Genomic DNA, 23,836 nt, shown 5'->3' with positions numbered 1-23,836 from the left:
ATGGGACCATAGGTGTCAAGGTAGGGGTCACATTTTTCTTTATGATGAATATCTCAGTAACTCCTAATATCCCCCCGGTATACATACTAAGACAAGACATTTAAAAATACTACAGCCTAAGTCTTGGCAATATATCAATATTATATTGATATACTCTTAAATTTCGGAGGATTGTAATATCCTGATATGACAAGTGTTGTCTTTTCCTGGTCTTAAAAGCTATATTACAGTACAGTGATGTCATTTTTTGAACACACCAGACTGTTCAAGTATTTGCATTTAGCCACATAGTTGTTATATCAACATAACTGATGACTATTTATTAAAAATCACATTTTGTGAAAGCAAACCAATTGTCAACCCTACAATATTGCCACAATATCGATATTGAGGTATTTGGTAAAATATATTGGGATATTTTCCTTGATTGACATGGTTCCCCCCCCCCCTACAAATTGTTAACAAGAACGGACCACTCAGAGGCCCCTTAATCATTCTAGCTCTTGAATTTTGTGTTTTGTAGACTTGGTTATTGTGCCTGATAATTTACTGCTGTGCAGATAAAACTGTTACCGTAGCCTGAAGTTTGCCTCCCATTATGCTTCCCACCCCAAGGGTTACATGCAGGCAACATCCTCAAGAATCCAGCTCTCTTCCAAGCAGGAAACAATGACTGGGCTTCAATAGAAATGCAGTGGAATTTTAGCTGTTTTTTTTAGATTGCATGTCGAGACATGTGAGCAGAGTGCCACTGCTATCATTTGATGGCTTTTAGAGATGAGCACAACATGGTGAGTTGCCTTTGTTTATCTGTTATCTTGTGCGTGTCTAAAACTCATTAAGCATTACAGAAAATGGATAAACGTCTCTACAATGGCATTTTTGTTATTTGTTCTTACTGCATTCTTCTATATTCACATAGAATGACACTCATATAAAGCAAAAATGGGGCACAGGGATAGCAGATATCATGTAATATAGCACTAAAGTAGAAGTTATTGTGTGCGTCTATTTCAAAGAACCTGACACACAGGGGCCCACGTGGCCTCTAGCTCACCTCGTAAGAGCAAGAGTCCTGCAGTGGCCTGGGTTTGAATCTGACCTGCGCCCTTTGCTGTGTGTCATCCCACATCTCTCTCCCACTTTCCTGTCTATCTACTGTCACTGATAAAAAGGGAAAAGACCCCAAAAACATTATCTTTAAAAAATAAAAAAAATAGACCATGACACACCAAGCCAAAGGATGGCTGAATACCTAGCTAATGGCAGGCAGTCGTTAATTTAATTTATACTGTTTATTGATCCCCTGTGAGGAAATTACAATTTACACTCTGTTTTTGGTAGAATCACTACACACAGGTCTGACACACACACACACACACACGCACACGCTCATGGGGGAAGATGTCAGAGTGAGTGGGCCCTGAACAGTTTGGGGGGGGTACGGTGCCTTGCTCAAGAGCACCTGTTAGTGCCCAGGAGGTGTACTGGCATCTCTCCAGCTACCAATCCACACTCCATACTTTGGTCAGTACGAGGAATTGACCCTCTGGTTCCCAAACCAACTCCCTACGGCCTGAGCTAATTTGTGTTAGGCACCGTTGCTTTTATCGGAAGCCATCTGTGAAGCAAAGTTTCCTTTAAACTTCAGTTCCAAATGTTATATTTGGAACTGAAGATATGATATTCCCATTTTATATTCCAGTCCTATGATGAAGCAGTTTACGCAGATTCACAGTGGAGTAAAAAACAGCAGGCTAGTTTGTCTTTCCGTTATTTTTCAGATTACAAATTCAGACTCCTTAGTTATTTCCTCTCATGCAGGCGCAGAACGTACATGCATGTCAATGACCACCTTGCCATCGGCTGTAGTCTTTGTGTTGTGTTCAAGTGCAACTTTTAACAGAAGACGTGAGGCGACACAAAATGTTTGATCAGTCTGCCTTTGTCGGTTTTAGTTCTTTGAGGTTGGCTTGGTGTTTCAGGGCCCTAATCTTCATACAGGCATTCTCTGTGCTCTGTAACCAGAGGGCCTATGGCACACAGACCTATCCTGGAACAGTGATTAGCATATGTATGGGCCCTCTGCTCCTCAACTCCCACACAAAGGCAGGCGGGCCGTGCAGCCACGAGGGCCAGGTGGTAAGCAGTGGGATTTCTCCTCGACTCAGCCACAGCCTGGGGGACAGGTGCAAACAACTTCACCTCCATGCAAGGCTACATAACAGCTCAAAAGAGAAGCTGTCTTGAAATTGTGTAATGCACAACAAAAGAGGCCAGGAACCTTTTGTCTGCTGCTCTCTGCTGTTGTCGTCTAATAGAAAGAGCTGGGCCCAGGCATAGCTTTTTAACAGGAAGTGGTCTCTCACTATACTGGGGGAGTTTGTGCATTTAATCACTCAAGCATTTTCAAGTGTGTCACTCTCTCCCACATTACTTCAAAATAGCCAAATGTTTTCCATCTATTTCCACAGCTTTGACAGACACAAATCTCTTAAACTGGATTTGCATTTTAGACAGCATTCAATCAGATCTGCTGATGGCTGGGAATCATCAATAAGGCCATGTCACTATATCACAGACAATTATCGCAATGTGCCAAAAAATAGTATATCTACAAAACACTGTGTATAGGTGCCCAGACGTTCAAGACCTGATAATTATCAAATTGATTTTCTATACTTGTCCAGTCTTTCCAAGGCTGCACAGGAACCCTGTAATAAGAGGTATTTACTCTGCATAAAGCCACTTCAAGAGATCTTGTAGGCCCTCTCACCACTTCCTCAGCCTACACACAAAGAAATGCGAGGCAAATGAGGGGTTAAAGGGATGAAGCCCATGTAAATTAGGCTTGGCGGTCTTCATTCAGACACATGAAAGGCTTCGGTTAGTAAAGAGGGAGCAGCCCTTGTCATGATCATGCATAGTCAATATTCTTTCATAACACAAAGCCACTCCAAACCAACAACCCCCCCAAAAATTAAGCTCTTAGAGAAAAACTGCATTTAGCCATCCATCACATGGCAAGATTAGTGGGTGATCATGTGTGGGCTGCTATCCAGGAATAATATGATGAGGCTCAATATGAAATCCATGCATAGGTCTTATGAAGTGTAAAATGTAGTGCTATTAGGGAATTTCTAAATATTTACAGTACCGCTGATTTGGCCTGTATTAACCTTCAGCCACCAGATTACAATAACAAAATCTTTGGCCAGGGCTTGTAAATTTGCACACAACACAACTACAACACAAACCAACAATTATTTGGAAATCCTAATTTCTTGGGAGAAATGAAAAGTGAGAGTGAAATTGACAATATCTTAAGGTATTTTTGCTATGTCAAAATTTTAAATAACAAGAACCATATTCGGTAAAAGCGCTTCCTTCTCATAATTATTAAACAAACTGGTGTTTCTTGTACAGTAAGCTTTTTCCTCACACATCCTCTGGATATCACTGATTTAGCCATTTGACTCTACTTTCCAAACTCAATTTTCTTAATTTTACTTGACATTGCAACGCACTTTACTGATTAATTACAAAAATCCGAATATACAATATAATGATCAATCAATCATTGTCACCTGCTGAGCTGAATCAGGCAGATCATGCGTCACGTCTCTAAATCAATTTGGTAACAAGATGACAACATATGTGTACATGTGATGTAGCGCCTCAACTCTTTGTCTCCAAGGTTGTTTTTTGACAAGACAATGTAGTGATTTGGTATGCACCTTAACTTTAGGGCAGAAAAATGGAGTCCGGGGACCCCCATAGGTCTGTGGCACTCTGTCCATCGGAGGTTTTCATATTCTTTAATTTAAATTATCATGATATATAAATTTGTACTTTTTTTTTAATTTTTTTAAATGGAGACTTTAAAGTTCACAGAATAATTTTTTATTTTTAAATCTATAACAGTTAATAGATTACTTTCTAATCTAACAAATCTATACCTAGGGGGTCCCGGTATTCTCTATCTCTTAAGGGGTCCTCGGCTGAAAAAAGATTGAGAGCCCAAACATTTTGAATTTCCTACCACTGATATGCCTCCGACTGGCCTCCAAGGCAACAGCAGCAGAGTCTCAAGGATAGTACTATTTTGAACCGTCTACCATCCAAGTGGAGGTTACGGCATAAACCAACAGGATCATTGCATCCGTTTAGTAATATTAAGATATTGTTCAAAACAATATTGCAATGGAAATACAAAATTTGCAAAGGAAAGACACTACCAGAACCACCGGATCCTCATTCTTTGCAACTCCAATATAAACAAATATTATATGGACCACCCCTATTGAGGCCTATAGCCAAGATAGTGTTTTTTTCTGAATGACATGTACCTGTGTGGCTTTGTCTTTCATACATGAAGGGTAGGGTCCATGGGAGTCCCGAGGCCACTGGCCAGTGAGGTATGGACCTGTGATGGCATCCAGGGAAGATGTCCGCCGGATGGCACTGGAACTCCGAACCTGTAACTTGGACTTTTCTGCTGTGAATTGGGAAAGAATAAAGAAACACACACGCAGGCATCAGCACAATGTAAGCAATATTCCCAAACACCCCCCTGAGGCATCTTTGAATTTGGTGAGCCAATTTTCCTGACTGTGTCAATAAGATCAAGAATAAATTCAAAATACAGTAACTGTGATAAATCTCTCAGAACAAATGTGTAGCGAAGGGTTTGGGGGCCATATTTTAAGTGACACAAAAATGTAATCGTCATTAACAACCTGAAACTAAAAGCAATTGGATAATCAAAGTCTTACTGTCAAAAATAGGTTTTTTTTTTTCTTGGCATAGTTCCTTTAAATGTGTTGTAGTGGTAGCACAGAAGACATTGTGGAAATATAGAATAGAAATATATTTGTCAATCCCAGAATTCATTGTTACTCAGGTTGATGGCTGAAAAAAAAGTTAGATAGTATCTCCAAAAAGAAGAAAACATTAACACTTCATCTTCACCTGTTAACTACCACAATTAACAGTGTTTTATTAAGACATGGCATTGCAAACTGTTCTTGTTCTTAAAGTGTGGACAATTTTTCTAATCTCTTAAATATTAGTGCAGGGCAAACAACAGGCTTGAGAGCGGAGGCTTGAAGCAAACGTAAATGGCTGAGCAGGAGTATCTGATGTTATGAGAGAAATCTGATGTGAGCCAGAACAGTTAGACACACACCACCCACATAAGAACTCATAAACAGCTACACCACAATGCACATTAATACTGCCTGCATCCACTCAACATTCCTGCAGTGACACGCAGTTAAAAAGAAGAAGAAGAGAAAAACATAACACACAAACACAATAGCTTGAGAATAGCATGACACTGCAGTAAGAGCTGGATTAAATTTATTAGCCTCAATTACACGTTGTGTTACTACTAGAAGCAAATGATAGCTCCTTCATTTCCGCATCAAAGACAGGATAAAGGAATAACATGATGATCAGGAAACATGCTCATTTGTTCCATTCCTTGTCTGAGTAGGCTTAGGCAGAGGCCTTTCCAACATGAACACACAAACCAACAGACACACTAAACTATCTACATGAGGCACCCCTCTCTTAGCAGAACTACATAGCCATTCATTGTTTGTTCTTTGTTTATAGAGTACACAGGCCTAACCACCCAAAGGTATTGCCTAAGTAAGCTTACTGGGCTACAGTAAAATTCCCTGAAGCGTTGTAGACAAAGGAAGCAGGCTAAATTTCCATCAATATTGATATAGGCCAAGCCAGTGCTCTCACAACTAGGATTGTGGTTATTTTCCATCGTCTCCCCACTCGCCAGACTAGAATAATCTCCTGATGAGAAAAAAGAAACTGTGAAACAAGACGTCAAAAGCCGTCCATCTGCTGATTGTAGTGATGAGAGAGTGGTGTATGTGATATTTATGTAACGTTTCATTACCAGGCATTCTGCAAACTGTGAAAAGGTCTTTGCATTTTCAGAGGACAAATGGGTGGTTTATTAACTGTAGAGCAAAATGTGAAAACAAACATGTGGCCTAGATCAGTAAACCATAGCAGATGGCTCATGCAGGTTTTCACAAGGCTGCACGACATTTGTTGAAATAAAAATCACAAAAACTTATCTTGTGATCACAGAACAAAAATCACATTTGATAACTCAGAATTTCTCTATAAAATGTTACTAGAATTTTTGTTTGTGCTAATCCTGGAAGTGCTTTTATGCAGGGATTTCCCTGCCAAGGGAATGAATATAAAATCAATGTGTGCAACACAACTCATAAAATACTTTTTTAAACCTAGTGGGTCCCAGTGGACTTCTTTAGCAAGTATTTAAGCTTTTTGATTGTTTTTTTATGCATTATCGGCTCTAGCTTTTTAAGACATTTAAGACAGATATGGCAATAATTAATGGTCCAAAATTATTAAAAATGTTCAGGTAGGACCCCTAAACCCTCCGCAAAACACATGTACCTACATCTTCCACAAACCTAGGGAAATAATATAAATATAATATAACAATTGATTTGGTATGATTTTTGATTCGGTAATTGCGTGTGATACTGTGCATTTATCTACTATGTCATTTAAATAAAAGAATATCCATTACATATTCATGGAAGAATCTCTTTAACCACTAGGCCACCCTGCAGTTCATATTGTGCTTATTGCAAGCTGTAATCAAAGCAGTGTCTTTCATACAACATGAATAATGATATAAATCTTGGCGGTCATCATGATATTTTAAATGAGTTTCAGCATCTGTCCCTCAGCTGGTCAGGAAATGGCTTGTAGCATCATTAGCATCAGTTGATGAGTCCAGTGAGTACCTCTCGCAACAAGCTAGCTTGGACTAGTTTGAGTGCATCTCAACGGCTGAGGAGGGTACTTTTATAGTGGAAAAGATTGAGCAAAGTTAAGGTTAACCAGATGCTATATAGTCAGTTATGTGCAGGCTAATACAACTGCAGAAAACACAGCTAAGTTCCATCAGAGTTCATTGATTTGGACAACACGCTCATTTTCACATTTGGTCCTACTCTGCAGTTTGAATGAGTGACAATGAAGCTGGGCTGTTTCAGCACAGCTGGCACTTTGACAGAGAGCAGGACTATCATTGTTGGGACAGTATGGTAAGTGAATGATGTCATGCTGGTAAACCTAAAAGGTCATTATGTGGAATATAATACTTTTCACTCTGTCCTTCATCATTGGACTATGATCTGAACTGTTTGAACACCAGTGCAGTCCATTACCAGTGTGACCTTTTTTTGGCACTTACACTTATGGTACTGCCAGGCACTTTGGGCTTAATTTCCCACTAAATGGTAAGCATTTTGTCTGCAAGTGGGTTCAAAGTACTAAAATGAATGATACATTACAACGTGCAAAACCTCCTGCTTTTGGTCAAACTGGGCTGCTGTAAGGAAAGATGAAGATGACTCAATCACATTTGCATTTTTTGACTGCTAGTAGCCACCGACCTCCCCTACATTGATATGATCATAGTCGTCATCATCTGAGCCCTCTCCTGTGTGTTTGGACTTTGAGGTCACAGCAATGAAGGAGGGTTAAGTCTCCACCATCACCACTAACATGAGACACTGGCCTGGGTTAGAGGTTGTCGCTTTCAGAGGACTGAGGTATGTGTGGCATGCCACTGGGGTGGGAGACCAACACCAAATGCTAGCCAAACACGGGTGAAATTCGTCATGCCTGGTAAGTCTGCCTACTCAGTTGTTATGGAAGAGATTTTGTTTCCTGCCTTGCATGGTACACTGGTCAAGGTTGGAGGTCATCTCATTCAAAGAACTCAGGAATGTGAAGCGCATCACAAACATTAAATTCCACACACAATTCCACAATAACTACCATCCTGCACTGTAACAAGAAGGCTGCCATTTTGATTAAAAAAAATGTAAGAGGGAGAAGCTAATGAACGTGACTAATGAAGGTAGCACTGACCCAGCTGGTGTACTGTGGTTGCTGGGTGGCGTGTTGCAAAATGTGACCTAATCTTAAAAACTACAGAATACTCTTGTAGTTAGAATACCTGGTGCTTTTCATGGGAACTGATGCAGTGTCAGAAATACCCACTGAGGTTAACAGAACTAGAAGGAGTCTCTTTTTGTCACATACTGGAAGAGCAAGCTGTATTCAGACACTTCCATATCACAATGTGCCTCGCCATATACTGTGTGGTTATGTGTGAGTTTTGTCCATAAAACACAGGGTTTACAGAAAAAGCAATATTATTTCTGACCTGGCCTACAGAAACTGATACCAGTCTGGAAAATCAGCTACAGTGTTCATATTTGGCAGGAAAGGCTGTCACATAAATGAGATTTAGTATAACAATGGGAAATGCAGATTTAGTCCTTTTTCAGTTTATCTTTATATAAATATATTATCACTTTCAAGGATCCGCTTAGCGTGACACTGAACGACACAGCACCAGCCTCTGTTATCTATGTGTAAGGCAACATGGTGAAGCTCAGCATATGTTCTTAATGTGGTGTCCTCCATGCTGTATGTATGGAGTGAGGTCAGAATAACACCTGACTATTCGCTCAGCACTGCCTTAACTGGGACAGACGTGGCCCCTTTTACAACTGAAAACATGTCTTTCTGCCAATTCTCTCCTCTCCCTCTCTCCTGTCAAAAGTCCATAGGAAATAAGAGAGCCAATAGTGCACCCTATTCTCTTTATAAGTGCCTAATTGTGTAAGTGGATGATAGGCAAAATAGTTAATGCATCAACCTTCTGCTAATCAAGTTCTAAACCTGCTGCAGACTTAAGGCATACCAGCTCAAATATAATATTTCTCCCCATTTGTCGCACAATTAAAACATTCTACGGTAATTAAATTGTATGACTGTATACCAGTTAACAAAAAAGTTACCATGACAAGTTATCAGTGGGCAACAGCACGCGGTGACATGGCATTACTTAGCTTATGTAAAGTAAAACAGTTGAAGAAAAGAGTTTTTACCTCTGGAAACTGGAGAGTCTGGGGGACAAGAGGAGTCCTTATTTTCAGGGGACAGTCTTTGCTTAGCGTTTGCACTTCCTGAACTGAGTGACGGGCTGGAGGGGGGACTCGAGCCCCTGCTGTTCGTGGCACCACCGTAGAGGGTCTGTGACCGCGTCGGGCTGCTCTGTCCCCCACGCAGGAGCTGGTAGGGCACGGTGGCACGGATGGGGTGCAAACGGCAGCTGCTGCTGTTGTTGTTGTACGAGCCGGGGGAGCCCGCATTGCTGCGTCTCACCCTCGGCTGCTGAAGCGAGTTGCTGGGGGCTGACATCCTCCAAAACAGGCTGTAATTCCCCTCGCAGTAAGAAAGACGTACTGCCAAAGTTGTTGTTCTTCTAAGAGCGGAGGAGGTGGTGGTGTTGAGGGGGAACGGTAAGATAAACATTAGCTTGTTAGCAAAAAAAAAAAAACGTTAGCTTCCTTTTTTTATTTCAACTCATGCACTCGAGAGTCAAAAACACGCATGTTTTGGTGATAACTTACCTGTAAGATACTAACACATGCCGACGTAAGCTTTAACAATTACACAAGTAACTTTAAAAGTTGTTTTTCATACTTCTTCAGACGTTTAATTCGTGTTCTCTAGCTCTCGCTCTGCCTTCCCCATCATGTCCACTCACTCTAAATGACAGTTGTTTCGACCAGACTACTGGCTGATGCTTGTGGGCGGGCTACGCTCCTCACTTCTAAGCTTTTGATTGGGCGTTGTACAGAAACGGGTCTGATTGGTGGAAGTTTGCATTGGGATCGTACTCATCCAATCAGGCAACAATTGTCTCAACAGTGTGAGTAAAGTATTCTTTGTGTGAAAACCAAGATGTACAAATAATGCTTGTGAATTCCGCGTGTATGCTCCTGTATTCCATATATATTCCATATATATTATGAAATGCAGATTACAGTTGGGAATGCGCATTAGTAGCTGTTCTGGAGCTTTCTATCATTAATACACGATCTTCCTCAGCAGATGGCGTTTGCCCAATTGTTATGGAAATGTAGGCGAATGGTTATTTCCTTGACTTTCAATTGAGAATGGACTACGTTCACTTACATTATCCATACAATATTTATTCTAGCATTGGATTTTACATGAATAATTACTATAGCAGTTATGTTTGTGTTTACTTTTCTTTGTTTAGCCCTGTTTGAGCTGTATGTCTATGTATCTTTCTGTGCATTTGTTCTAGACTATATTTGTATGCTTGTATCCTACTCAGCAAATAAGGCTCATTCTGATTGTGGTGAGATTGTTCATTAACTGCTGTTTTTTTAAGGTCAAGATTGAATTTCAGTCTCAACTTTTAGGCCAACATGCACAAGAAGTCAGTAAAAATAACTGGGCAAACTCCATGTGCAGAGAAGATTAAGATGTGATTGAAAGCAAAGCATAAACTCCAGCATCTACTACAGCCAACTGCTATTCCCAAAGAAAGAATTAACTTTCAATCTAATAAGGATATGTATATTACTTGTCTAGTTCTGAGGTCCAAAATTTACTGTGTATCTGTTTTTCACTAGTGTCCATCTTTCTGCCTGCACTGATGGTCTGTGATTCTGTGGGAGTTCCCATGGGAGAATAATGCGTGACTCAATGCTTTCAAGGAAAGATAAAGAATGCACGATGCAATGAATGATAGAAAACCCACGCCATCTGTCTATAACACACGATAATGTAAAACTAAACCATGTAAACTTTTGGAAAACAGCCCATTCAGCAGTGCTCCAATTTGTCAGTTGGAATTTATTTAAAAGGCAAACACAAGAAACACTGAAAGGATGAAATTCCAGCTACCCTGTTTTTCGGGATGCTACACGGCTCGCCAATTTGTCAGCCCCAATCCAAAATAGTTCACAAAAGGGCATGCAGGCCTATAAAACCTCCCACAACGGGAAGAAATTCTGGTGAAAGCGGCATACAGTAGCTCCTGTGCCCCCCCCCTCATCCTCACCTCCTCCTCCCTACTCCATGACTAAGTGATTTAGCCAGCTCTGGTGCAGGCCGCCTCTCACTTACAATGCCTCCCTAGGTTAGGGACAGAGTGGGGAGGGTGGCAGAGAAAGAGAGAAAACCCATTTACAATGCGGCTTACACACGGCCGTCCCCCCCCCCCCCCCCCCCCCCCCCCCCCCCCCCCCCCACAGACGGCGCCCATCGTTGGATTGATGTGTGGTATGTATAGTTTTTGGGTGCAATTTGGGCACCACAGAGAGGGAGAAAGAAAGAGAGGGCAAGTCTGTATGTCGGAGGGTGTAGGAGGGGGGTACAGGGCTCAGGCTGTCTGTTCTCTCGCCCTCTCTTTGAGTCAATAGTGTTCCGGCAGCTGAGGTTCTTTATGAGGGGAACAATCTGGAGGGTCTTGTCAGAATGCCGAGCAGCTGCTGTTTTCTGGCGAGCTTCTTTCATGGACCACAGGCCTGGAGAAGGCTGGTGAATACAGACGCACCCTCCCACCCGTCTTCCTCATCACCCCTACCTTCTCTGATTCCTCATCCTCTCCCCCCAAACCACCCCTCACAATGGAAACCCTCCGTCACAGTGCCAGATGAAGAGTGGCACAGAGGAACATGAAGAGAGCAAGAGAGTTTTTTTTTTTTTTTTAAATTTTGCGCTACACTCTGCTCCGTCACCCGGGGTACCGTCCTTCCCCCCCGAACAGTGCTTTCATGAGGTATGTGATCCTTCCATAAGACAAACAGATGTTAAATAGCGTATTAAAAAACCCACAAAATATAGCTTGGACATATTGGCACCTGTGATCACATCTTTACAACCTGATGTGTGAATGGACATTTGATTTTTTTTCTTTAATGATCACAAAACAACCATAAGCCTGATTCAGGTTAGATTGGAAGAGGCTGATTACAGCAGAGCCTCTTGTATTTCTCCTGAGTGGGATTTACATTAGTAGAGCAGTGAGTTTGCTTTCTCTCCCTTTCGGTTATTGATTCAGTTAGTCAGATCAGTAACACACACTGCCTCCCTTCTTCATATAGAGCTCTGTTACAACATTAGATTTGCTAGACTATAACCTGTCAGTATTTCAATCTATTTAAGCAGCAACTTCAGAGAAGGACACTGCTGGCACCCTTTGTCCCTTGCCCAGTTGGTGCTGTGGCAGGTGCAGCAGGTCCTGCACTGGTTGGCTTCGGGCTGATGTTTGGCTTCTCTTTTCGACAAGCGTCTCCTGTTTAGCTGCTGTCTGAAGGCACCAGGTTCCCTGTGGTGTCCAGCTGCATGCATTTACACGTGCAAGCAGACACTGGGCACTCTGTGTGGTCTCTGTAATGGACAAATAAAGTTCAATTAAAAAAAACAAGTTACAGGTTTTTATGTGCTAGCCACAAGGACACAGAAAGACACATCAGGTCAGTGTATCTTTCATTAATTGACATTTTCTAAAAATCTAAAAACAGAATTTTGGAAAAATTGAATTTCTGTATTTTCATGAATTATTGTTGACCATGCCCTAATCTTTAGACATTTTCTGAACACTCCCCATGTATGCCTAACTCTCATCTCATGTCTGATTTCTTTTGCTATCCTCATGATATCTTTGAAAAAAGTCCCATTTTGTACTAACGAATATTGGATTCTTTTTGTTGTAATTTGGCTTCAGAAATATAAATTCAATGAACAGAGGGTACACAGACTATAGGAAGAACCCTGTTCACATATATCTGCCAATGATCCACACGTGCAGCATCCAGTGAGAGTCTCACCTGAACCAGCTGAGCATGTGGCCAGCATGGCCGCCGTGTCGACAGTTGTGACACCAGGTGAACCAGTTGTTGAATTGAGCGAGTTTGTTCTCCCTTGTCAAGTCCACCTTCTCATCTGACTTCCCTGTTCCTAACAGAAAAGATGCATCCACAAGTCAATATTTACAATCAATAAAATGTAAAAATATTTCAACGTTAATGTGTGTGACATCACAGCAATAAGGAAACCGGATTGGCCACTGAACGTCCAGGGGAAACTGCCTCTAAATGCTGATCAAAGTCCACACAATCTTCCCTGCAATTGCTCAGTTAAGTATTACTGACACTTAAGCTGCTCCAAGATGCCGGCCTCTTGCTAAAGATATCTGCTGAGCATCTGTCTACACACTCCACACAGGTTAGTTTACCGGGGCAATTAGAAACCGGTGTTCCCATGTTCATGAGGCAGAGGGCACAACGTGGCAGCGGTTTCCTGCAGCCGGGGCAACTCGTGACTTTGGACTTGGTGGGTGACCCGCTGACACCGTACTGGCTGAAGCCGCGGCCCTGGTGGGGCATCGCCGAGCAGCTATAGGAGATGGACTTGCCACAGAAGTTGCAGCTCACAAACACCTGTCGCAGAAGAACAAACACAAAGGTCGGTTGATAAGAACCGGTGAACATGAATGTAAAACCAACGAGCGCACGTCAGCCAGCTGTCGGATTTTCACTTTGAAGGGGGAGCAAGATAAGCATTAGATAGTACTGCAATGATCCCATTACACCCAACTGTGAATATGGGAATGTCAGTGGTGCAGTTAGGTAGTTCCGGAGGTTTGCTTGCAGCAACAGCGTACTCATAATCACACACAATAACGTTTTTAGTAAAAGGCTTTAAAAAAGTAAGTAAGTCCTTAAGTACAACATGTGTACTATATGAAACATAGACATAGATTAGTAAAACACGGGCTTCATGACAAGAATTGAGCAGAGCTGTGGGTGTTACGAGCTTGGCATAAACTACCTGTGATAATAAACAGTACAAGCGTTCTATTTTGTTATGAGGAACTGATATTTCAGACGGTAAACAAACAGGGCACTGGCAAACTCAGGCGCTCTATTACATTGGAGTCAGGAGGAGTGTGTCATGTTTCACTGAAATTGCAAACAAGGTTTTCTATGAAATTTGATCATATTTGTGGTGGTAGCTGAATGTTTTGTAGGCATTTAAAAATTATTTTGATTTTTAGGGGAATTCTGATTTTTTTTTCAATGACAATATTTTGACGCAATAAGTAAATTTTTTCACTCAATCTTTTTTCTTTCTGTTTCAATTTTTTGTCACACACAGCGAGGAGAGGGTAATGTACATGTTATCTGGAGAGAATGTCCACAGCACACTGCTCCAAAGCCTGGCATCCCCACACAGCTAGCGTTCGGCAATATCCTCCATGAGTTCACTTGGAACTCCTAAACTGTACACTTATGATACAAGGGGAAAATACCAAATTACTGGTAAAAAACGTCGGTTAAAATGTACGAGCCTGAGTATAGTTTGTAGGGGACTGCAAATTTGGAACGAGCTTGAGGAAAACTTAAAATTGTTGCATTCTGTCTCCGTCTTTGAGAAACGCGTCAAGGAAAAATTGCTTTCTTCATATTGTTGATAATTTTGTAAATGCTACAATTTTTGCTGGGATTGTTTATTTGTCGTTTGGGTTTTGTTCGTTTTGTTTGTCCATGGTAAATTGAGTTTTGGAGTTTTGTTAATTATTGTATGTTTATTGTTTTCGGGCCCCCTCTGAAAAGCTTTTAGTTGCTTATTTGGGGTTCCCCATTTCATGCGTCCTGTATATGATTGTTGTGCCTCATGGAATTGTGTTTGAATGTACAGTGATGACGTGTGAAATAAAAACGAAACGAAACGAAAAAACAAAAACAGCAAGTTTGTTTCGCTCTTTTTTCAAATAGAACCGGGCTGGTTAAAGTAAACTTAACTGATGTTACGCTTGTCTGCCGGTACAAGAGCTAACATTAGCTAACGTTTGTGTTAGTTATCGTAGCGAACATTAGGCTCTGTGTGAAAAACATTGGTCAATGTTGATAATGTGGCAGGCAGCCACAAATAAATTAATTAAATAAATTAAATTAAATACTGAAACATATATTTCCAAAAATGTAATCAAAACCTAACCCCTGACCTACAATGATTGGCATGATAAAATACAAGTATTTATGGCTGCAACTTATGATTCTTTTCATCAATTATTAATCTCTTCGTGATTTTCAGATTAATTTGTTTACTGTGTGAAATGTCAGGACATAGAGGCTCATGTTCAGGACAATTTCACAAAGAAAAATAGGACAGCTTAAAAATTCCTTGTTTTGGTTAACCAACAGTCTACAACCCCAAAAACATTCAAATTACAACATAAAACATGTAAAACAAATAAAAATATGATGTGAACATTGACATTTTCTGTTGATAAACGGATAAAAAGTATTTATTAGTATAATTTCCCGCCAGTCGATTTCCTTTCAGCACTACAATGATTTAGAAATTGTCTGTTACCTGGGCCAGTGGCTTGGAGCTGGGGTCCAGTTTGCCTCTATAGATGTCAAACTCGGCCCGTTTGTGCCAGAACCTCCATGCATCCAACAGGTTGCGGTAGTTTTCGATCCAGCATTGGACTCGAGGGTCTTTCAACACTTCACCTGGGGAACCCTGTTAGAAAAATTGATTCCTTTCCCGTTATTACAGTTTACACAAAGCATGGTAAAGCATGTCACAAAGACAAATCAAAGTCAAAGTTCACCTGAAAAAAAATACCTTCTTAAAGTCTCACCCTTCCTACCTCTCCATGTACCCATTCCGCTGGAGGAACGGATACATGTCTGTGATACAAGTGGTGGATGCCTTGTACACTGCAGTGCTCTATTCAAGAGCAGGTTAGAACAAGAAAAAAAAACTAAAGCAAACCAAGAGAGGTGTTTTATAACAAGTTAAATAAGTTCCAGACCGGTTCCACCACCCCGTTCCATAGTCTTCTTTATGGATACAAATGCATGAAAGCAAACAACTCCATCATATTGTTATTGGAGGTGGCGATTGTGTTAAGAATAACAGCTGTGACATTTTAGAAATGAAGTGGCAAGTTTTAGCATGTGCCTAGATTTCTCAAAGGGTGCGATTAGACCAACAGGTCGTTTTTTTCTTCTTCTTTGTTGCACTTTTGTTTAGTTCATTTAGGTTAATGGGTTACTTATTTTGGGCTCATTTACTGTAGCTTCTTAGAGCTGTTCCATGTACTTTCCCAATCTGCAGTTTGCACCGCACAATACAAGTTCAAATAGCATTTTGCATTTAATCCAACGTCCAAACACTGTGCACAGACAGACAGGTTCAATTGATCCACAAACAATAAACAGTAACCTGCTTCAAGTATGGTTGAAGTAAAGTAATGTTACTGTTTCCTGAGAAAACATGATGTTATCATTCAGCACTTAGTTTGTTAGACTTCCACCCATTTGTGTTTGGGTCTATTCTCATCAAATTGGCTAAATCTGTGGAATCAAATTTGTGTTTATACATAAACTTTCTTTAATCAGGCAGTATCATTAAGACCAAGATCACTTCTGCAACAGACAGTACAGAAAAAGAAAAACCACAGGATATTCACAAAACCAGACAAAGTAAAGCACATTCAACATAAGTGCCAATCACAGACACCACTAAATAGATTTGAAAGTTAAAAATAGAACAGTTGGAAAATACATAGAGAAGTACTTTATGTTATGGGTAACCAGAGTACAAAGTCACATGATAGTATATTTCCTATACTGAAGTTGCATCGTTAAAATTATATGACAATCTTATATTATCAGCTTTTATATTTTTAGCTGTTTCTAACGGCTCTTTAATGTTTAATATCTTATACTGCACTGTAACTTTTATTCTCCTATTTATCTGTTTTTAATTTCTTGATTGTTTTTAACTGCTCTTTAATGTTTTATGTAAAGCAATTTAAATTGCCTTGCTCATTTAATGTGCTATACAAATAAGGCTGCCTTGCCTAGGTGATACTAAAATTATACTAAGCAAATTCAGTGTTCATTATGTACAGTAGAGTTATAAAAAAAACAAAAAAAACATGTAAAAGCTTTGATGCAAACTACAGAAGTGAAAACATAATTTGTGTAATGTGAATGTGTCCTAAGTACAGAAAATGACCAACTTTGCATAATGGGTCTGTTTTTGTGAACCTTTAGCATGCAGAAGCTGGCAGTCTGGACATCTCCAGTGCGGTCCACGTGGCTCTCCATGAGATCTACGCCATCTTTAGACAAACCCGTCAGCAGGATGCCCTCCAGGTTGCCCGCCTCCTTCATCTCATTGGTTAGTTTGTCCATGTATCGAGGCAGCTGCAGCCACATATTCCAGTTGATCAAATCAGAGAAGAAAGCAACATAACCATGCACTTATAAAAATAAATTCATTATGAAATTGTGTTACAGGATTTGACATATGCATAACTACAGTAGGGTGTCATGAGGACATAATCTGCTGTTGTGTTACCTGTGCGTCGCTGAGAAACATACAGGCAAAGGCAACTCGGTCCCGCACAGCAACACTGCTCTCATACTGGAATACAGACAAAGAATCTCATCTTCTCTTGTCATTTCAAATACATATTTATGGATCACAATATATGTGTGTGTGTGTGTGTGTGTGTGTGTGTGTGTGTGTGTGTGTGTGTGTGTGTGTGTGTGTGTTTTCAAACATCCAGTACATAGCTTTTGTTTCCATATTGGCACAACAAATGTATGTGTGTAATTATAATCTCTGCTCTGTGTACTTTACTTTTACACCTAATCAACTGACTGACTGTGATGTTCTTACCATAGAGTCACCACTTTTGGCCAGCACAAGGTCTAAAGAGATAATACATTTAACAGCAGCTGGTGGCCTTAATCTGATGCGACTGAGGGAGGAAAAAGCACAAACATACACTCTGTCCTGGGCACAGGCACATTTTCTGTGAGGTGTTTTATGGGTTGCAACATTTCTTCCTGTGCACCTGAGGATTTCCTCAATAAAGCCCACTGGAGTATTAACTACCTAATCATCACAGTGTTATGAATATGTAAACGTTTTCTCACTGAACATCTACTGTTCAGGGAGAAAAAGAGTGCCAATTTAAACATCTTTTCTATTGACTAACTTTCCCTGCTTTTACAATAGAGCTATAAAATTCCATGATAGTAAGAGGTTCAATACCAGCACGCCATCATAGACTCCAGGCTCACTGGTGAGAAAGGCAAACATGATGCAAAGGTAGGGGTTCTTCAGCTGCAGCCGCAGAGAGCTGCACATCTCCCTCCACAGGGAGGACTTTTCGTCGGTGTAGCCTGACAGAGCCATGGCAACCACGTTCAGGTTCAGGTCACCTGGGAATGAGATGGAGTCAGACATGCAGATTTAGTCCCTATGTGAAAAGTCTTGACGGTAAGTGCTGCGTCTGCGTGATTGAGATTCTGAGTGAATTGTTCAAGGCAAGCTAGCTTTGTGGCACATTGAAAAACAAGTTCCAAGAAGGAGAAATTATTTTAAAAAGCCATTTGTTTTTTGGTGAGATCACATTAAAAACAATTCCATCAATCTTTGGTCATCGGTGACGTCTTTCATCGGGGAGTAGCATTTAAACAAAACTAAAGGAGGAGATTTAAGCACGTTCAAGCAAAAGAAAAAATTACAGACAACTTGTGAATACTGATGGTTGTGTAATGTTTAAAAACGCGTTTACAGAAGGTTTCAAAGGCCAAAGTGACGTAAAACTCATTCAATCATATTCAGTCACAGACGCCATTCAATCATTGAAAGTAGCTTGACATTTTGGGAAATACGCTTATTTGTTTCCTTGCCAAAAGTTAGATGAAAAGGTGGATACCCCTCTCACGTCTGTACATTTAATATGAAGCTACAGCCAATAGCCAGCAGCCAGTTAACTTAGCTTAGCATAAAGACAGGAGGTGTGGATACATCCAGCATGGTTCTGTCCTAAAGTTAAAAAACAATCACTTACCAGTACATCTAAAGCTCTACTCATTTACACGTTAGAACCTTTTTACAGTCCATGGTTAAAACCAAAATGTTTTTTTACACATCAACTTAACACTTTAATTAGGGAGTTTTATAGGTGAAGTAAGGGGATTTTGCCGCCACCCTTTTAGATAGAGCCAGGCTTAGATTGATGATAAGATCAGCATCTCCTGACTGTAGCCTTTTATTTCATGGACAGAGTGATTTTATTTTTCTCATCCAATTCTGCAAGAGAGCAAATAAGAAAACTATTGGTATATGGTACCTTTTTAAGCAAATCAAAAAATGAACTTGTTGTATTGGCTTTCTCTGCTAAAGTAAGAAAAGCAGGTTTCAGTTGGCTTGCAGAAATTTTCCTCACTAGATGCGCATGTCAGGCTACATGATGACTTAACGCTTGTATAAGTGTGCAGATGAGAATCAGTACATTGAGTCAGAGCTGCTGTTTGATTAAAAAAAAACACTGTCGAGATGTCTCTGCTGACACACCTTATCTAATGATTCACCATCAGTCATGTTCGGCAAAACACACGGCGCAAAAACGTTTGGCCTATGCTGGTGGAATTTTTTAGGAGACGTGTGTAAACAACAGCCTGCTCTCTCCATTTTCATTAGACCTCAGTGCGAGAGGCACTGCAGGCTGAGTGGCGTGTGAAAAACAAGGTTCTCCTGCTGTTACATTTTTGAAATTCCTTAAGACCTTAACTTTATTCGTTAAAAGGCTCTAAAGAAAAAGACGCACTTAGCACCCTAAGACATAAACTATGTTTATCAGGAGAGTACAATAATATGTCTACCACGTTTCTAAGCAGTTTTTTATACACGATCTAGACCTGAGTCGAAATTGCTTCATAAGTGTTGCCTACAACATTTCCTGTTGAAGCAGCATGACAAGATAACGAACAATAACGCAGAGGTAAGTCCTTGTGCAGTGTAAATCAAAGAGATCTCAGTTGGCGAGAAAGAAAAGTTTTTGACTATTAAATTGGTTGGATTTTTTACTGCTTCATTTTGAACCACTACATGTATGATTTAATTTAGCCAAAGACAACACCCACCTAAACAAAAGCCCAAGCACATTACAGCTCTGACTATTCAAAGAATCAATGTGTTGAAAGAAATAAATATAATCTGCAACTATTTTAATAACTGATAAGAACTGCCAATACCAAACATTTGATGTTTCCATGTTGTCAAATGTGAGAATATGCTACTTCCTTGGTCTAATCCGCAGAATAATAGATAATAAAAAAATAATCACTGGTTGCAGCACAGAAATGAGTTTATACAAATGTATGTCAGTTTAAAAATGAATAAGGTACATTTTAGTGTGTTTGGTCTGAAACAATTGAACTTCCAGTCAACACCTGACACACCTGCTTCGTATCCCCTCCCCTCTGCCTGCCTCCACCCTCCCACCCACCCACCACAGTGCTGCAACACTCACCGTTCTCAGCGGTGGCTCCCTTGTTGAGGATCTGGATGGCCCGGCGGATGTCCAGGTTGAACAGAGCCACGGCGGCTGCCCGCTCCCACTCACACTCCTGCTCCAGTGATCGCAGAAACATGTCCACGCCGATGTCGGGACCCCGGCTTATCCAGCCGCAGAGCCTCAGAGCAAGGCAGCGCTCTTCGCTGTCGTACCGCGGCAAATCTGTCTGCCGGTCTGAACCGCTCCAGCATCTGCGGCTCTCTTTTGTGCCTGGGAGACCCAGAAAGACATACACAAAACAATAAATACGTCAGTCTTTTTCAAAATGAGAAATTATGTACTACAAATGTAGGATAAAAAATTATATAATAATTTTTTTTTTAACTAAGGTCGGATTCTTCTTCACAAGGAGTATTTTATCATATGAAAGTATCAGGGGGTTCAGACGAGTGGCGAGTGTGTCACTGACTTACCTGAGCTGGTCTTTACAATGTTCTTGATACCAGAGTAGACCACCGACTGTTTGTTCCCCTGCAGTTTCAGCTCCATATCCTCTGCACACTGCTTCATATGTGATACTTAGATAGGAATTGTAACAGATATTGCAGCTGAAACAACATAATGATAGCACGAAAAAAAAGGGCAGATCAGGGTGCACAAGAACACAACACTAGCTACAGAACTTTTATCACATCACTCAAATTCAAACTGGAACAAAAATAGAATAACAGTTAAACTGCTGCTGACTCCAAAAAAATCCTAAGACATTTTTACTATTCACCATCAAAACAAGAATTAGTATTTACTATAGAAGACAAACTTCAAAATGTAGGATCTATAAAGGTTTACTGTAGGTTTCTGCATATTGAAACAAAACTATCTATAGATTTTTTATTATAAAGATGTTTTCACCCCCAGAACTTTTTAATCGAGATTGTCTCATTTGAATCCAAACTAACTGTACACAATCACAATAGTTACAAATGTGCTATACACACAGACAATTTTAGGTAGTGACTTATGATAATAATCTATTAATTATATTTTATTTACCTCTATTAATATTTTTTCTTTAGCTATTATGCACAATAACAAAATCTATATCCATAAATGGAAAAAAGACTGTTCTGCACATCTGACTAGTTAGCTGTGAAAAGGGAGAGAGAAAATTCTAAAAGGGCTCGTAAAGCACAACTGATAAACAGACTGAGCTGTGTTACCTTATCAATGTTTTTTTGTTTTTTATCAAAACACAGGTGTACCATATCACAATCACAGTTATACAAACATAAACATGAAAACAGTATCACGTCTCCACTAAGAAAGAATTTCCACCACTTCACCGTCACAAAGGATATAGAACAGATCATACCACAAAGACTTGAGCTGGGGATCGTTCCCTCCAGCCAGCAGGTGGTTCCTCCACACCTGGACGGTGTCGTGCCCGTACCTGGACTGAGCCCTCTGCCTCATCTTAGTGGCGATGTCTTTCTCAATCACGCTCTCCACTCCTTCAGCTCCATCCTCCACGCAGTCGTACAGGTGTCTGCCACACGCCCACATGAGCGAGGTGGTGGAGCTCCAGGCCAGGGAGATGCGTTCGAACACGGTGAAGTCGGTCATGACCCGGTTGGCTGCTGACACCACCACCATGCGGTTCAGGGAAGACGGGTGCCAGGCAAAGCTGCCAATCTGGCTTTCACAGGGCTGCACGCTTCGCTCGATGATGGTGGGCTCCGTCTCATCGCCAATGGGTGTCGGAGTGTGTTGCATGTCGTACAAGCGTATGATGTTGCTGTCACGTGTCAACGTGGCCAGCAGGCCGTTACGGGTTGGACACCAAGCAACCTGAGATGAGAAAGGAAAGCATCAAATTATTAAACCCCAACTTTCAGCTTATAAAATCAACTTCATATTTTACATCAAACTACATCTTCAGAATCCAAAGAAACATTCAGATTTTGTTGTTAAACAGTTCTTATCCCAATTAACCTGAGATTTAAAAAAAAACTCAAACAAACTGTATTCTGCCCTCTAAGCATTGAAATTCTGTAGTGTGGTGTCTTGCGCCAAACTGCACCATACCTTAGTGAGCGGTTTAGGCTGCTCGGTGAGCGTGAGAACGGGCTTCTCAAACTTCCTCAGATCCCAGATGGCCACCTGGCCCTCAAAGAAAGAGGCCACACGATCAGGGAAGTGTGGGTCGACTGTTACCCCCTGGATGGCCTTAGTGTTGACAAACGTTTTCTGGCTTGTGTTTCTCAGATCAAATATTGCGAGGTTCCGGTGCATGCCAGCCAACAGCAACTTTGGGTCACGAAGCAGCCAGCAGAGGGACAGGCAAGCATCGTTCTGGCCTAACTCATACAATGGTTTGGTCACTACTGAGCTTGAGTCCAAATCCCCAGATGAAAGACGAATCTTCTCAGAGGCTACACTGGCCTCTGAAGAAAACTTACTGCTGATGTCCCATATAAGGACAGAAAAGTCGGCCCGGTGCTTGTCCAGCCCAGCAGCCAGCAAGTTGCTGTCCACTGGGTTCCAGGCTAAAGTGTTGCATTGACGGGCATGCTTGGGCACAAACTCTTTCCCCACCAGCTCTTTACATGTGGAGTTGTGGCTCTGACCCAGGCTGGTGAGAACCACTCTGCCGTTAGCTTGGCCAACAGCGAGCAAGCACTCAGGCTCATGTTTTGGGTACCAGGCCACACATTTCATGTAAGGGGTGTCAGAGTTAATGGCTAGTAACGTGGCAGCAGTTTCTTCAGAGAGAGGGAGAGTGCCAGCCTTGGTTTCTGAACCGCCCACAGGTCCAATACGGTACAATCCCAGCTCAGAGTCACAGATGACATAGCGGTCAGGGTGGTGTGGAGACCACAGGATGTCCGGCTTGGAGCCACTCATGATTCAGAAGCAGCTAGAAGAATCTCAAGGAATTCTGTCCTCTATAACCTGGAGATTGGACAGATTGACCGAGCAGTTAGCACATGGATAAATACTAGTGATATTATACACACTTCACCTTAGTGGAATAGGTGCATGTTGGCAGAAACACAGCACTGAGAAATCCCATAACTATGTTGAAAGTAACGTTAACTTGTAAATTAGCTGAACTGTTACCTGAGCGTTACAATTATTAATTTCATAGCAAAAAAGTAGGCAACCTGATAAAACCTAGCTAGTAAACAACGCATTTGTTTGAAATAAAAGCACCATGTGAAGTAAACGATGTAGTTAATTTGCTATATGACGAAGTGTAACAGTAATGAAAACTAAAGTCCAAAGTTTGTTGACATGCTAACTCAACTAAGCTAGCTAATGCTAACGCGTGAAGGACGAGCTAAAGCATGAACGTTTAGCTAGCGCGAATTTAGCTCGCAGTCAAAAACATTTGCTAACACTTTACAATAGCAACGATGCTGTGTTACTTACAAACACGCAGTGTTTAAATGAGCAGGAGAAATGCGATTTGGCATGCACATGTCGGGCAGGAGTACTTCGAGCCTCACTGAATGTTGTGTGTTACACCAAAACACGTCCGTCATGTTTGGAATGTCAGATAATCATGGTTCCGGTTACTCTTCCTGTTTA

At 41.0% G+C, this 23,836-nt stretch overlaps 2 protein-coding genes and 1 long non-coding RNA gene across 7 annotated transcripts in view; 1 reads left to right on the top strand and 2 right to left on the bottom strand.

The window, feature by feature from the left end:
- The window catches only part of glcci1b (glucocorticoid induced 1b), a 23,346-nt gene extending 13,661 nt beyond the window's left edge, over positions 1 to 9,685 (bottom strand). Inside the window, exons 1-3 of one of the 3 annotated variants that reach the window (XM_032519677.1) lie at positions 9,498 to 9,685; positions 8,973 to 9,349; positions 4,350 to 4,495 (exon numbers count right to left, since the gene is read on the bottom strand). In XM_032519677.1, coding sequence (XP_032375568.1) covers positions 4,350 to 4,495; positions 8,973 to 9,285 — 459 coding nt within the window. In that variant the 5' untranslated portion in view covers positions 9,286 to 9,349; positions 9,498 to 9,685. Of the gene's footprint in view, positions 1 to 4,349; positions 4,499 to 8,972; positions 9,350 to 9,497 lie in introns of all 3 variants that reach the window. The other 2 variants (XM_032519675.1, XM_032519676.1) reach the window with 2 other exon arrangements.
- The window catches only part of LOC116691787 (uncharacterized), a 17,969-nt gene extending 4,598 nt beyond the window's left edge, over positions 1 to 13,371 (top strand). The window contains exons 2-3 of the long non-coding RNA XR_004332548.1: positions 1,618 to 1,623; positions 13,359 to 13,371. This is a non-coding gene — a long non-coding RNA (uncharacterized LOC116691787). The remainder of the gene's footprint in view (positions 1 to 1,617; positions 1,624 to 13,358) is intronic.
- On the bottom strand, positions 11,616 to 23,836 carry mios (missing oocyte, meiosis regulator, homolog (Drosophila)). Of its 3 annotated transcripts, none has more exons than XM_032519673.1 (12): positions 23,678 to 23,836; positions 22,331 to 23,197; positions 21,604 to 22,093; positions 20,719 to 20,817; positions 20,261 to 20,515; positions 17,992 to 18,161; positions 17,290 to 17,355; positions 16,977 to 17,135; positions 15,286 to 15,438; positions 13,142 to 13,346; positions 12,735 to 12,864; positions 11,616 to 12,294 (listed from the first exon to the last, which is right to left on the bottom strand). In XM_032519673.1, exons 2-12 carry the CDS (start codon positions 23,147 to 23,149, stop codon positions 12,204 to 12,206), a joined length of 2,637 nt encoding a protein of 878 aa, XP_032375564.1. In that variant the 5' UTR covers positions 23,150 to 23,197; positions 23,678 to 23,836; the 3' UTR covers positions 11,616 to 12,203. The 3 variants fall into 3 exon arrangements, with proteins under 3 accessions (XP_032375564.1, XP_032375565.1, XP_032375563.1); XM_032519674.1 differs by having other exon boundaries at positions 12,735 to 12,858; positions 23,674 to 23,819; XM_032519672.1 differs by having other exon boundaries at positions 23,674 to 23,818.

The sequence above is a fragment of the Etheostoma spectabile genome, chromosome 6 (genome assembly GCF_008692095.1).
Source record: "Etheostoma spectabile isolate EspeVRDwgs_2016 chromosome 6, UIUC_Espe_1.0, whole genome shotgun sequence".
NCBI lineage: Eukaryota > Metazoa > Chordata > Actinopteri > Perciformes > Percidae > Etheostoma > Etheostoma spectabile.
This window is presented reverse-complemented; position numbering and strand designations above follow the sequence as displayed.